General features: G+C 43.5%; 1 protein-coding gene across 1 annotated transcript in view; it reads right to left on the bottom strand.

Moving 5' to 3' along the window:
* LOC144738302 (uncharacterized) overlaps positions 1-12639 on the bottom strand; it is a 63178-nt gene extending 50539 nt beyond the window's left edge. Inside the window, exons 1-2 of the mRNA XM_078621308.1 lie at positions 11461-12639; positions 2244-2777 (exon numbers count right to left, since the gene is read on the bottom strand). Coding sequence (XP_078477434.1) covers positions 2244-2777; positions 11461-12615 — 1689 coding nt within the window. The 5' untranslated portion in view covers positions 12616-12639. The remainder of the gene's footprint in view (positions 1-2243; positions 2778-11460) is intronic.
* Between the last annotated feature and the right edge of the window lie 3966 nt (positions 12640-16605).

The raw sequence follows: 16605 nt of genomic DNA, 5'->3' as shown, positions 1-16605 counted from the left end.
ATCCCAACCAGGAGAAAGTCCGCATCGAACCGAACCCCGGAAAGGCCATTTACCTCACGACTAGAGAAAATTCACACGAAATGTTGTTTTCAATGAAGTCTTCCAGATGGAAAATATCGGCTTTTAATGAAGAAATACAATAATCAAATGCAAAACAATATACAATTCAAAGTTGTTTCATATTAAAACTTCAAAAGGGAGCATCGGGTGCTTGCGTGGATGCGTCGTTCGTGGACAATTTTTTTCGTGACTTTCCTGGCCCAAGGCCGTAAATGGTTGTGAGGGGCACCGCAGGCGGTCAGGCTTGCTACACCCCATGGTTGTCAACATCCAGACGTTAATCGGCAAGGACCATTTCTCGTCCTAATTCGACAAAATCTACGTCAACACGTAATACAAAATTATAATTCGTGTTGTTGAGAATGTATCTCCACTATGTGTAACTTTTGAGTGGTATGCCTTGTAACAGATGAATGATCCGAGTGTGCTCCCTATTTCAAAGACGATGAGTTGCTCCAGAGGGAGATGCTTCCTGAAAACACAAAAGTACCCTTTGACCTGTACCACAAGAACAATGAGTCTCACCTGAGTGATCTGTACAGGTTACTTGCAAAACACACACTTTGTCCTAACATCACTTATTCAATGTTTGACCCTTATAGACAAAATGGTACATGTACGCACACCATCATACAAGTATTCATTCTAAATTATTGACAGGCATATTAACAAAATTGAATTACTGCACTGAAATATACTGCATTACGTTACATCCTATTAACAAGAAGCTAATTAAAAATATATGCACCATCTGCTTAACAGTGTATGTACAACATACTAATGCACCATTCAAAACGAGTCGGCCATTGCATGCTGGCGTCTGGGTCAAAATTGATGAAATTATAAACATTACCTACAAACTCCACAACTGAGATGCCACATCAACCATCGCCCCCTACTGACAGGCTCTTGTCCACATGCAGGCCGGTGCAGGGCCACCACCTTGTGCCACACAGGGGCAGCTGCTACTTGGGGATGCTCTTCGAGTGTTTGAAACGAGATACGATGCAAAACTCAGAGTTGCCGAGGCGATTAAGCAAGCACCATATAAATGCAATTGATAACATAGTGAATGCTTGGGAGCTTATTGGCTCTCGCTCCTGGTTAGAGATCTACCCAACCCACAGGTCCACAAAGACTGGCCGCTCTTACCCTGCAGGTTGAACATAGGAATTGAGTGTTCAACTTCACATTCTTGTCATTAACAGCCTGTGCAAAGGTGCATCTATTGGAGCGACATCGTCTCAGGCTTACACATCTACCGGGTCTCCATTTGACTTTGTATTGTCTCGGAGGAAGTCCACCCACACCTCCACTTCCACAAACTGCTGGGAGTTGCCTCGCTCTGCCTCACAGTCAGAATTCTCCTCCTGCTTCACGTTGCCTCCATCGAAGTGAAGGTCCGATTTTGGAGTTGAATCTTCATCTTCACATTTTACCTTCACTTCTTGGCTCTTCATCATCACTTCTTCACATTTCACGTTCACCTCTTCATATTTCACCTCGATACCTTTAAAAGTGTCCAAGCTGGGATTTTCTTCTGGTTCTTGTTTGATGAGGGATGGGCTCATTGCAGCACTTTGACTTTCACAAGCTGATTTCAGACTCCACTCCTGGTGGACCTTCTGATGCTTGTGTGTTCTCTGGTGTACATGAAAATTTGATGACTGTGCAAACGCCTTCCCACACACACTGCACTTGAAGGGTTTCTCTCCCGTGTGTGTTCTCTGGTGTCTTTCAAGACCAGATGACAGTGCAAACGCCTTCCCACACACACTGCACTTGAAGGGTTTTTCTCCCGTGTGTGTTCTCTGGTGTACTTGAAGAGTTTGATCACGTGCAAATGCCGTCCCGCACAGAGTGCACCTGAAGGGTTTCTCTCTGGTGTGTGTTCTCTGGTGTGCTACAAGATTAGTTGACTGTGAAAACGCCTTCCCACACACACTGCACTTGAAGGGTTTCTCTCCCGTGTGTGTTCTCTGGTGTGTTACAAGAGTAGATGCATCTGAAAACGCCTTCCCACACGCACTGCACTTGAAGGGTTTCTCTCCCGTGTGTGTTCTCTGGTGTACTTGAAGATAATCTTTACGTGCAAATGCCGTCCCGCACAGAGTGCACCTGAAGGGTTTCTCTCTCGTGTGTGTTCTCTGGTGTATTTCAAGATGAGATGAAAATAAAAACGCCTTCCCACACACACTGCACTTAAAGGGTTTCTCTCCCGTGTGAGTTTTCTGGTGTGTTACAAGATTAGTTGACTGTGAAAACGCCTTCCCACACACACTGCACTTGAAGGGTTTCTCTCCCGTGTGTGTTCTCTGGTGTGCTACAAGATTAGTTGACTGTGAAAACGCCTTCCCACACACACTGCACTTGAAGGGTTTCTCTCCCGTGTGTGTTCTCTGGTGTCTTTCAAGAGCAGATGACTGTGCAAACGCCTCCCCACACACACTGCACTTGAAGGGTTTATCTCCCGTGTGCATTCTCTGGTGTTTTACACGAGTAGATGAATCTGAAAACGCCTTCCCACACACACTGCCCTTGAAGGGTTTCTCTCCTGTGTGAGTTTTCTGGTGCCTTGTCAAATGTCCAGGATGATCCGTGCTGTATGCACACCGGTCGCATTGATGCCTTTTTGCACCGAGCCGCGCCGAGTGCCTTTGCTCCATCAGACCAATTCTGCAGAGGAAGCGACAGCTGCAGACAGAAAAAAAGTTACATCCACGTCAGTATCGATGCACAGAGGAATGCATATTTACACAGTAACACATGACTTATAAGTCGACACTTATTCATATATTCATGACATAGTGAAAAAGTTTCCCAAATTCATCACACGGGCTGGTAGGGCACACAATGAGAGGGTGAATGGTCATAAACATGCCTGGAAGCCCTCGTATCTTCAAAATGAATGTTAACCCAAAACTCAGAGCACGCAATTTTAGGCTGTCTAGCTACAAAAGGAATATTTATGAAAGCTAAATTTAGCTGACATAGCAAAAGGTGTTGAAAATAATACTAATTGTGTTATGCAAAAATGCATAAATTAATGTTCAATCGCAACTTAGAGGTGTGAAGCCAGCCAGGCTCACGATGTCCTTGCACGCTGGAATGAACAGATCTGACTTCAGCTGCATGTGTGTGCTGTGTTAACTTCTTGACTGTTTCCATTCTTATAAAGTTCCAGAGGAAAACAAAAACAAACTATTGTTGTGATACAGTATAACCTCCGTGTTCAATAGAGTTAATAGACTTAACTGCCAACACAAATTTTACACTGTCACACACTGGCATGGTTAAGAGGTGTGTCCAGACCCATGCCTACCCACCTTCATTTGCTCACTATTAATGCTTCCTGACTCCACAAAGTAATTCAATGAGGATTAATCAACACCCCTGAGGCTGCGTGTCTCTCTCGCTCCCCGTGGTGAGATGTTAACTACCTCTCCTGGCATACAGGAAGTCGTGGATTCATCCCAACCCTGACGCCTGCTGTATATTTAGTTTGTGTGTCTTTCTCTCTTCCCGTGGTCGCGTGGATTTCCCTGCGGATCCCCCGATTGTCCCCACTCCACATGCAGAGAGTGAACAACGCCACGTGTCCAGAGTGAACACCGCCACGCGTCCAGAGTGAACACCGCCACGCGTCCAGAGTGAACACCGCCACGCGTCCAGAGTGAACACCGCCACGCGTCCAGAGTGAACACCGCCACGCGTCCAGAGTGAACACCGCCACGCGTCCAGAGTGAACACCGTCACGCGTCCAGAGTGAACACCGCCACGCGTCCAGAGTGAACAACGCCACGCGTCCAGAGTGAACACCGTCACGCGTCCAGAGTGAACACCGCCACGCGTCCAGAGTGAACACCGCCACGCGTCCAGAGTGAACACCGCCACGCGTCCAGAGTGAACACCGCCACGCGTCCAGAGTGAACACCGCCACGCGTCCAGAGTGAACAACGCCACGCGTCCAGAGTGAACACCGCCACGCGTCCAGAGTGAACACCGCCACGCGTCCAGAGTGAACACCGCCACGCGTCCAGAGTGAACAACGCCACGCGTCCAGAGTGAACACCGCCACGCGTCCAGAGTGAACACCGCCACGCGTCCAGAGTGAACACCACCACGCTGTTGACAAGCCTCACCTTGTTGTTGTTGTTGTTGTGAGCAGGTCGCTTCTGAAAACAAGAGCGGTACAGCAGCTCAAGCGGGCGTGGCCTGGTAAAAAATGAAAAAAAAAAGTGTGAATATTTCAAATAAAACAAAGTTACAAAGTAGCGAGCCAGGTGAAGAGAAATTAAAACTTAAGCAAGATACTCTTTGGTTCTTTCGGTAAAGTCACGTAGAATAAATAAATAAATAAATAAAATTATAGTTTCTGTTTCATTTATTTGGTATAGCCCCGTGAGCCATTCGGCTCTTGAATCGGATGCAACCGTAACAAACAAAAAACTAAAACATGAACGAGGAAACATCTTAAAGTGACTATGTGACTGTGCAAACATTAAAATCCAGGGAAAAACAGCAAAATATTCCACAAAAAGCACCTAAACCAACGCTGTGTGCAAATAGCATACGACGTTTCGATTGCAACACAAGCAATCATCATCAGGTACAAATGAAAGAGAAAAAAAACCTAGTAAACTTAGAAATGTAATGCAATACAACAGAGAGTCAGCTAACATAACAGTCAACACCCCAACTGGTTGATAACGTTCTTCCAAAGATTGCTCAATTTGAGAGAGAGACAAAACACAGACACAGAGACACATAGACAGACACATAAGCAGAGAGAGATGACAGAAAGACACAGAGAGAGAGACACACACATAGACACACAGAGAGAGATGACACAGAGACACACAAAGAGAGACACACACATACAGTGAGGTAAAAAAGTATTTGATCCCCTGCTGATTTTGTACGTTTGCCCACTGACAAAGAAATGATCAGTCTATAATTTTAATGGTAGGTTTATTTGAACAGTGAGAGACAGAATAACAACAACAAAAATCCAGAAAAACGCATGTCAAAAATGTTATAAATTGATTTGCATTTTAATGAGGGAAATAAGTATTTGACCCCCTCTCAATCAGAATGATTTCTGGCTCCCAGGTGTCTTTTATACAGGTAACGAGCTGAGATTAGGAGCACACTCTTAAAGGGAGTGCCTTTTATACAGGTAACGAGCTGAGATTAGGAGATTAGGAGCACACTCTTAAAGGGAGTGCTCCTAATATCAGCTTGTTACCTGTATAAAAGACACCTGTTCACAGTAGAAATCAATCAATCAGATTCCAAACTCTCCACCATGGCCAAGACCAAAGAGCTCTCCAAGGATGTCAGGGACAAGATTGTAGACCTACACAAGGCTGGAATGGGCTACAAGACCATCGCCAAGCAGCTTGGCGATAAGGTGACAACAGTTGGTGCGATTATTCGCAAATGGAAGAAACACAAAAGAACTGTAAATCTCACTCGGCCTGGGGCTCCATGCAAGATCTCACCTCGTGGAGTTGCAATGATCATGAAAACGGTGAGGAATCAGCCCAGAACTACACGGGAGGATCTTGTCAATGATCTCAAGGCAGCTGAGACTATAGTCACCAAGAAAACAGTTGGTAACACACTACACCGTGAAGGACTGAAATCCTGCAGCGCCCGCAAGGTCCCCCTGCTCAAGAAAGCACATATACATGCCCATCTGAAGTTTGCCAATGAACATCTGAATGATTCAGAGGACAACTGGGTGAAAGTGTTGTGGTCAGATGAGACCAAAATGGAGCTCTTTGGCATCAACTCAACTCGCCGCGTTTGGAAGAGGAATGCTGCCTATCACCCCAAGAACACCATCACCACCGTCAAACATGGAGATGGAAACATTATGCTTTGGGGGTGTTTTTCTGCTAAAGGGACATGACAACTTCACCGCATCAAAGGGACGATGGACGGGGCCATGTACTGTCAAATCTTGGGTGAGAACCTCCTTCCCTCAGCCAGGGCATTGAAAATAGGTCGTGGATGGGTATTCCAGCATGACAATGACCCAAAACACACGGCCAAGGCAACAAAGGAGTGGCTCAAGAAGAAGCACATTAAGGTCCTGGAGTGGCCTAGCCAGTCTCCAGACCTTAATCCCATAGAAAATCTGTGGAGGGAGCTGAAGGTTCGAGTTGCCAAACGTCAGCCTCGAAACCTTAATGACTTGGAGAAGATCTGCAAAGAGGAGTGGGACAAAATCCCTCCTGAAATGTGTGCAAACCTGGTGGCCAACTACAAGAAACGTCTGAACTCTGTGATTGCCAACAAGGGTTTTGCCACCAAGTACTAAGTCATGTTTTGCAGAGGGGTCAAATACTTATTTCCCTCATTAAAACGCAAATCCATTTATAACATTTTGACATGCGTTTTTCTGGATTTTTGTTGTTGTTATTCTGTCTCTCACTGTTCAAATAAACCTACCATTAAAATTATAGACTGATCATTTCTTTGTCAGTGGGCAATCGTACAAAATAAGCAGGGGATCAAATACTCTTTTCCCTCACTGTAGACACACAGACAAATGACACAGACACACAGAGAGAGACACACACACATAGACACAGAGAGATGACACAGAGACACACAGAGAGAGACACAAGCACACAGAGAAACAACGCCTGTGTCGAGGCCTTAAATAGAGAGAGGGGCAGAGAGAGGGGGGGGGCAGAGAGAGGGGGGGGGGTAGAGAGGGGGGGGTAGAGAAATTAGCACGTCAATGCAAGGCCGTAGCCATGGAGTCAACATTGGGGGGGGACCAAATCTTCCAGGGGGGTCTGGGGTCCCCCCCCCAGAAAAATATCTAAATTTGAAAACTCATTTCCAGCCATTTCCTCACAAACATATTTTTAAAAGTTCACTAACACATGGGATGGAATTTGTTTTATTTGATACAATAATGTCTAATAGTGTATTGTATTACATTGCTCTGTTTTTTCTTTTTTACCTTTTCTTGTTTCATAGTATGTAATGGCAGAGATTAGAGATTCATAAAGTACAACGCAATCATATAAACAGAAATCTATGCATTGTGATATGAAGACAACTCCAGATTTCGTGGCCAAGGTTTAGCAAATTGTTCTTTTTATTAACAGAGCATCGCAATTATTATTTACAAATATTTTACAGAAACATATTGGAGGGGCATATTTGATTATTATAATTATTATAACATATTATGATTATTGTAACATGTTATATTTATTATAACATTATAATTACGGCCTTGTGTCAATGAGAGATTTGGAGCTTTGGTGACTGCACACAGAGAGAGACACTTAATCAAACAAACTTAATATTTGAAATGTAATGCAACACAGAGTCGGTCAACACACCAACTAACGTACTCTTAGGTTATTTTGGTAAAGTCACCATGTAGGTAGAAAATTAAATTAAAATTAATAAAAGTAAAAATAGAAATAAAATAATAAAAAAATCACGCTTCACTTGATGCAGCAAATCTGGCTGTGACGGTCCCACCTGATGACTTGTGTTGCCTCCGAAACGTCGTGATTTTTTCTTTTATATTTTATTCTATTGTTACTTTTATTAATTTTTATTTAATTTTTCACCTACACGGTGACTTTACCGAACAAACCTAAGGGCATGAATCCTTGCAGTCACAAAAGCTTCAAATCTAGAGTTAACACAACTAACGCATCGCCTGGCTGATCGCGTTCTTCCACAGGTTGCTAAACTATCTTCTTGGTTCTTTCGGTAGTCACGTAGATGGAAATAATAAAATAATAAAAATTATTTAACATATTAGTTTTACTATTTTATTATTTCCATTCTACGTGATGTAAAACATATTAAAAGTTTATTATGTTACATTTTTATTGTTTTATGTTTATTATTTTATTATTTCCATTCTACGTGATGACTTTACCGAAAGAACCAAGCAGATGAATCACTGCAGTCACGAAAGCTTTAAATCGAAATTGCTAAACTAAGCGAGAGAATTGAAGCGAACGCGATCAGGCGAGGGCAGGAGGCAAGGCCCCGTGTTGTAAAGTTTCAATCAGGACATCGCTTCCATGCTCGCTGCTACTCAAATAACATCCCTACGAGAGAGAGAGAGCGAGGCTCTACCTCGGTAAACAACAACCACAACCACCACCACAACAACCACCACAACAACAACCACCACAACAACCACCACCACAACCGCGATGAGAATTTCTTACCTCGGATTTCAGTTCCCGCGCGGAGCGGCAACTTTCCGTTACCTCGTGACGTCACGCGGCAGCAGGTGACATGACGTCACTTGCGGGGTACACCTCCCCCTGGCGTTTGATGCCGATGAGGTCACGCTGAGCGGTGACGTCAGAGAGCGGGGTCAGAGTTCAAGTTTGTTGACAGAAGGGGAGCGGCAGTGTCGAAACGGCCTCAAACGAGAACCCGGTGCGGTGTGTCAACATCGCTCGCACTGGGGAGACAAAGGCGGCCGGGCGTGGGGCTGGCCACCCACCCCCTCTGTGTGTGCCGTGACGACCTCCATCGGTGCTGCTACTCGCTATGAGCAGCGCTTTGTAGATGTCGTGGCTTGGCTCTCCAGCACACCGCTGACGACATTTCACGATGACATTTTCACGTCCATAAAAGATAATCGCCATACTAACCTAGGCCGTTTTTTGGCAAAATCGATCAACATTTTTTTAGCTTTTTTTTGCAACGAAAAGTGCATTCCTTGGTTGTGTTTAGCCTGAGTAGCCCATATATTACGTTAAAAAGTGGGGAATTTCATGCATGAAATTTTCGAATGTAAAAAAGTTAACCGGCATACTGTGTCGTTTTTAGGCTCAATAAGCCCAACTTTGTGACAGCTTTATTTTAGGACGAAAGTTAATTCCTCCATTGTATTTAGCCTTAGTATGCTATGTATTAGATTAAAAGTGGAAAATTTCACGATGAAATGTTCACGTCCCAAACAGAAAATCGACATACTAACCTCTGCCGTTTTTGGCTAAAATTGAACGAATTTTTACAGCTGTATTTTTTAACAAAAAGTGCATTCCTCGGTTGTGTTTAGACTGACTAGCCTATATATTACATTAAAAGTGGGAAATTTGACCATGAAATTTGAAGTAAAAAGATCAAATCGGCATACTTTACCAATGCTGTTCTTGGCCAAAATTTTCTCAATTTTCATAGCTAAATTTTCCAAGAAAAAGTGAATTCCTCCATTTTGTTCAGCATTAGTATGCTCTATGTTACTTTAAAAGTGGGAAATTTCACGATTAAATTTTCACGTCCCAAAAATAAAATCGCCATACTTATGCCCGTTTTAACCAAAATAAGCAAAATTTTCATAGCTCTCCTTTTCAACAAAAAGTTAATTAATCAATTGTATTTACCCTTAGTATGCCGTGTATTAGATTAAAAGTGGAATATTTTATGATGAAATGTTCACGTACCAATAATGGACACATTTTTACAACTTCATTTTTTAACAAAAGTGCAATCCTCGGGTGTGTTTAGCCTTAGTTTCCTATACATTACGATACAAGGTGGGAAATTTCTCCATGAAATTTTAAAGTAAAAGAATAAAATCGGCCAAAATTGGCCAAACTTTCAGCCTTATTTGTCGACAAAAGTTCATTGCTCCATTGTATTTAGCCTTAGTATGCTATGTATTAGATTAAACGTTGAACATTTTATGATGAAATGTGCACGTCCCAATATATAAAATCGGCATACTAACCTATGCCGTTTTTGGCCAATAATGGACAAATATTTGCAACTTAATTTTTCAACAAAAGTGCAATCCTCGGGTGTGCTTAGCCTTAGTATCCTATAGATTACGATACAAGGTGGGAAATTTCACGCCGGGTACTTCCCGCGAGTACTCTTATATAAGCACACAACTTCATCTGTGATGACCACTGCACTTTGCATTCGTTTTCATGCAGGAGGCGCTGCAAACCTACTCGCCCCCTACATGAACGACGGAGGAGCAGGGACAGACGTTCGATCGCGTTGGAATCGATCTGCACACGGCGGTCTTCTGGCACAGCCAGCTCTGTGTCGCCTTATCTCCACCCCGCGATCCCAACCAGGTGAAAGTCCGCATCGAACCGAACCCTGGTAAGGCCATTTACCTCACGACTAGAGAAATTTCACACGAAATGTTGTTTTCAATGAAGTCTTCCAGTTGTAAAATGAAATAAGCTTTAATGAAGAAATACAATTATCTAATTCAAAAATAATACAATTCAAAGTTGTTTCATTTTAAAACTTTTAAACGGAGCATCGGGTGCTTGCGTGGATGCGTCGTTCGTGTGAATTTTTTTCATGACTTTCCTGGCCCAAGGCCGTAAATGGTTGAGGGGCACCACAGGCGGTCAGGCTTGCTTCAACCCATGGTTGTCAACATCCAGACGTTAATCAGCAAGGACCATTTCTCGTCCTAATTCGACAAAATCTACGTCAACACGTAATACAAAATTATAATTCGTGTTGTTGAGAATGTATCTCCTCTACGTGTAACTTTTGAGTGGTCGCCTTGTAACTGATGAATGATCCGAGTGTGCTACCTATTTCAAAGACAATGAGTTGCTCCAAAGGCCGTCGCGTCCTGAAAACACAAAAGTACCCTTTGACCTGTATCACAAGAACTATGAGTCTCACCTGAGTGATCTGTACAGGTTACTTGCAAAACACACACTTTGTCCTAACATCACTTATTCAATGTTTGACCCTTATAGACAAAATTATACATGTATGCACACCATCATACAAGTATTCATTCTAAATTATTGACAGGCATATTAACAAAATTGAATTACTGCACTGAAATATACTGCATTAGGTTACATCCTATTAACAAGAAGCTAATTAAAAAAATACGCACCGTCTGCTTAACAGTGTATGTACAACATACTAATGCACCATTCAAAACGAGTAGGCCATTGCATGCTGGCATCTGGGTCAAAATTGATGAAATTCTAAACATTACCTACAAACTCCACAACTAAGATGCCACATCAACCATCGCCCCCTACTGACAGGCTCTTGTCCACATGCAGGCCGGTGCACGGCCACCACCTTGTGCCACACAGGGGCAGCTGCTACTTGGGGATGCTCTTCGAGTGTTTGAAACGAGATACGATGCAAAACTCAGAGTTGCCGAGGCGATTAAGCAAGCACCATATAAATGCAATTGATAACATAGCGAATGCTTGGGAGCTTATTGGCTCTCGCTCCTGGTTAGAGATCTACCCAACCCATAGGTCCACACAGACTGGCCGCTCTTACTCTGCAGGTTGAACCTAGGAATTGAGTGTTCAACTTCACATTCTTGTCATTAAAAGCCTGTGACAAAGGTGCATCTATTGGAGCGACATCGTCTCAAGCTTACGCATCTACCGGGTCTCCATTTGACTTTGTATTGTCTCGGAGGAAGTCCACCCACACCTCCACTTCCACAAACTGCTGGGAGTTGCCTCGCTCTGCCTCACAGTCAGAATTCTCCTCCTGCTTCACGTTGCCTCCATCGATGTGAAGGTCAGATTTTGGAGTTGAATCTTCATCTTCACATTTTACCTTCACTTCTTCGCTCTTCACCATCACTTCTTCGCTCTTCACCATCACTTCTTCACTCTTCACCATCACTTCTTCACATTTCACCATCACTTCTTCGCTCTTCACCATCACTTCTTCAAATTTCACCTTCACCTCTTCATGTTTCACCTCGATACCTTTAAAAGCGTCCAAGCTGGAATTGTCTTCCGGTTCTTGTTTCACGAGGGATGGGCTCATTGCGGCACTTTGACTTTCGCAAGCTGATTTCAGACTCCACTCCTTGTGGATCTTCTGATGCTTCTGTGTTCTCTGGTGTCTTTCAAGAGCAGATGAACGTGCAAACGCCTTCCCACACACACTGCACTTGAAGGGTTTCTCTCCCATGTGTGTTCTCTGGTGTCTTTCAAGAGCATATGACTGTGCAAACGCCTCCCCACACACACTGCACTTGAAGGGTTTCTCTCCCGTGTGTGTTCTCTGGTGTACTTGAAGATTTTGTTTACGTGCAAATGCCGTCCCGCACAGAGTGCACCTGAAGGGTTTCTCTCCGGTGTGTGTTCTCTGGTGTGTTACAAGAGTAGATGACTGTGAAAACGCCTTCCCACACACACTGCACTTGAAGGGTTTCTTTCTCGTGTGTGTTCTCTGGTGTGCTACAAGATGAGTTGACTGTGAAAACGCCTTCCCACACACACTGCACTTGAAGGGTTTCTCTCCCGTGTGTGTTCTCTGGTGTGCTACAAGATTAGTTGACTGTGAAAACGCCTTCCCACACACACTGCACTTGAAGGGTTTCTCTCCCGTGTGCATTCTCTGGTGTTTTACACGAGTAGATGAATCTGAAAACGCCTTCCCACACACACTGCCCTTGAAGGGTTTCTCTCCTGTGTGAGTTTTCTGGTGCCTTGTCAAATGTCCAGGATGATCCGTGCTGTATGCACACCGGTCGCGTTGTTGCCTTTTTGCACCGAGCCGCGCCGAGTGCCTTTGCTCCATCAGACCAATTCTGCAGAGGAAGCGACAGCTGCAGACAGAAAAAAAGTTATATCCACGTCAGTATCGATGCACAGAGGAATGCATATTTACACAGTAACACATGACTTATAAGTCGACACTTATTCATATATTCATGACATAGTGAAAAAGTTTCCCAAATTCATCACACGGGCTGTTCTGGCACACAATGAGAGGGTGAATGGTCATAAACATGCCTGGAAGCCCTCGTATCTTCAAAATGAATGTTAACCCAAAACTCCGAGCACACAATTTTAGGCTGTCTAGCTACAAAAGGAATATTTATGAAAGCTAAATTTAGCTGACATAGCAAAAGGTGTTGAAAATAATACTATTTGTGTTATGCAAAAATGCATAAATTAATGTTCAATCGCAACTTAGAGGTGTGAAGCCAGCCAGGCTCACGATGTCCTTGCACGCTGGAATGAACAGATCTGACTTCAGCTGCATGTGTGTGCTGTGTTAACTTCTTGACTGTTTCCATTCTTATAAAGTTCCAGAGGAAAACAAAAACAAACTATTGTTGTGATACAGCATAACCTCCGTGTTCAATAGAGTTAATAGACTTAACTGCAAACACAAACTTTACACTGTCACACACTGGCATGGTTAAGAGGTGTGTCTAGACCCATGCCTAGCCACCTTCATCCACTCACTATTAATGCTTCCTGACTCCACAAAGTAATTCAATGAGGATTAATCAACATCGCCGAGGCTGCGTGTCTCTCTTGCTCCCCGTGGTGAGATGTTAACTACCTCTCCTGGCATACAGGAAGTCGTGGATTCATCCCAACCCTGACGCCTGCTGTATATTTAGTTTGTGTGTCTTTCTCTCTTCCCGTGGTCGCGTGGATTTCCCTCCGGATCCCCCGATTGTCCCCACTCCACATGCAGAGAGCGAACAACGCCACGTGTCCAGAGTGAACAACGCCACGCGTCCAGAGTGAACACCGCCACACGTCCAGAGTGAACACCGCCACGCATCTAGAGTGAACACCACCACGCTGTTGACAAGCCTCACCTTGTTGTTGTTGTGAGCAGGTCGCTTCTGAAAACAAGAGCGGTACAGCAGCTCAAGCGGGCGTGGCCTGGTAAAAAATGAAAAAAAAGTGTGAATATTTCAAATAAAACAAAGTTACAAAGTAGCGAGCCAGGTGAAGAGAAATTAAAACTTAAGCAAGATACTCTTTGGTTCTTTCGGTAAAGTCACGTAGAATAAATAAATAAATTACATTATACTTTCAGTTTCATTTATTTGGTATAGCCCCATGAGCCATTCGGCTCTTGAATCAGATGCAACCGTAACAAACAAAAAACAAAAACATGAACGAGGAAACATCTTAAAGTGACTATGTGACTGTGCAAACATTAAAATCCAGGGAAAAACAGCAAAATATTCCACAAAAAGCACCTAAACCAACGCTGTGTAAAAATAGCATACGACGTTTCGATTGCAACACAAGCAATCATCATCAGGTACAAATGAAAGAGAAAAAAAACCTAGTAAACTTAGAAATGTAATGCAATACAACAGAGAGTCAGCTAACATAACAGTCAACACCCCAACTGGTTGATAACGTTCTTCCAAAGATTGCTCAATTTGAGAGAGAGACAAAACACAGACACAGAGACACATAGACAGACACATAAGCAGAGAGAGATGACAGAAAGACACAGAGAGAGAGACACACACATAGACACACAGAGAGAGATGACACAGAGACACACAAAGAGAGACACACACATACAGTGAGGTAAAAAAGTATTTGATCCCCTGCTGATTTTGTACGTTTGCCCACTGAAAAAGAAATGATCAGTCTATAATTTTAATGGTAGGTTTATTTGAACAGTGAGAGACCGAATAACAACAAAAATCCAGAAAAACGCATGTCAAAAATGTTATAAATTGATTTGCATTTTAATGAGGGAAATAAGTATTTGACCCCCTCTCAATCAGAATGATTTCTGGCTCCCAGGTGTCTTTTATACAGGTAACGAGCTGAGATTAGGAGCACACTCTTAAAGGGAGTGCTCCTAATATCAGCTTGTTACCTGTATAAAAGACACCTGTTCACAGTAGAAACCAATCAATCAGATTCCAAACTCTCCACCATGGCCAAGACCAAAGAGCTCTCCAAGGATGTCAGGGACAAGATTGTAGACCTACACAAGGCTGGAATGGGCTACAAGACCATCGCCAAGCAGCTTGGCGATAAGGTGACAACAGTTGGTGCGATTATTTGCAAATGGAAGAAACACAAAAGAACTGTAAATCTCACTCGGCCTGGGGCTCCATGCAAGATCTCACCTCGTGGAGTTGCAATGATCATGAAAACGGTGAGGAATCAGCCCAGAACTACACGGGAGGATCTTGTCAATGATCTCAAGGCAGCTGAGACTATAGTCACCAAGAAAACAGTTGGTTTACACACTACGCCGTGAAGGACTGAAATCCTGCAGCGCCCGCAAGGTCCCCCTGCTCAAGAAAGCACATTTACATGCCCATCTGAAGTTTGCCAATGAACATCGGAATGATTCAGAGGACAACTGGGTGAAAGTGTTGTGGTCAGATGAGACCAAAATGGAGCTCTTTGGCATCAACTCAACTCGCCGTGTTTGGAAGAGGAATGCTGCCTATGACCCCAAGAACACCATCCCCACCGTCAAACATGGAGATGGAAACATTATGCTTTGGGGGTGTTTTTCTGCTAAAGGGACAGGACAACTTCACCGCATCAAAGGGACGATGGACGGGGCCATGTACTGTCAAATCTTGGGTGAGAACCTCCTTCCCTCAGCCAGGGCATTGAAAATAGGTCGTGGATGGGTATTCCAGCATGACAATGACCCAAAACACACGGCCAAGGCAACAAAGGAGTGGCTCAAGAAGAAGCACATTAAGGTCCTGGAGTGGCCTAGCCAGTCTCCAGACCTTAATCCCATAGAAAATCTGTGGAGGGAGCTGAAGGTTCGAGTTGCCAAACGTCAGCCTCGAAACCTTAATGACTTGGAGAAGATCTGCAAAGAGGAGTGGGACAAAATCCCTCCTGAAATGTGTGCAAACCTGGTGGCCAACTACAAGAAACGTCTGAACTCTGTGATTGCCAACAAGGGTTTTGCCACCAAGTACTAAGTCATGTTTTGCAGAGGGGTCAAATACTTATTTCCCTCATTAAAACGCAAATCCATTTATAACATTTTGACATGCGTTTTTCTGGATTTTTGTTGTTGTTATTCTGTCTCTCACTGTTCAAATAAACCTACCATTAAAATTATAGACTGATCATTTCTTTGTCAGTGGGCAATCGTACAAAATCAGCAGGGGATCAAATACTCTTTTCCCTCACTGTAGACACACAGACAGATGACACAGACACAGAGAGAAAGACACACACACATAGACACAGAGAGATGACACAGAGACACACAGAGAGAGACACAAGCACACAGAGAAACAACGCCTGTGTCGAGGCCTTAAATAGAGAGAGGGGCAGAGAGAGGGGGGGGTAGAGAGGGGGGGGGTAGAGAAATTAGCACGTCAATGCAAGGCCGTAGCCATGGAGTCAACATTGGGGGGGGACCAAATCTTCCAGGGGGGTCTGGGGTCCCCCCCCCCCAGAAAAATATCTAAATTTGAAAACTCATTTCCTGCCATTTCCTCCCAAACATATTTTTAAAAGTTCACTAACACATGGGATGGAATTTGTTTTATTTGATACAATAATGTCTAATAGTGTATTGTATTACATTGCTCTGTTTTTTTCTTTTTTACCTTTTCTTGTTTCATAGTATGTAATGGCAGAGATTAGGGATTCATAAAGTACAACGCAATCATGTAAACAGAAATGTATGCATTGTGATATGAAGACAACTCCAGATTTCGTGGCCAAGGTTTAGCAAATTGTTCTTTTTATTAACAGAGCATCGCAATTATTATTTACAAATATTTTACAGAAATATATTGGAGGGGCA

This window comes from Lampetra planeri, chromosome 81 (genome assembly GCF_965212315.1).
Source record: "Lampetra planeri chromosome 81, kcLamPlan1.2.h2, whole genome shotgun sequence".
Taxonomy (NCBI): Eukaryota; Metazoa; Chordata; class Hyperoartia; order Petromyzontiformes; family Petromyzontidae; genus Lampetra; species Lampetra planeri.
This window is presented reverse-complemented; position numbering and strand designations above follow the sequence as displayed.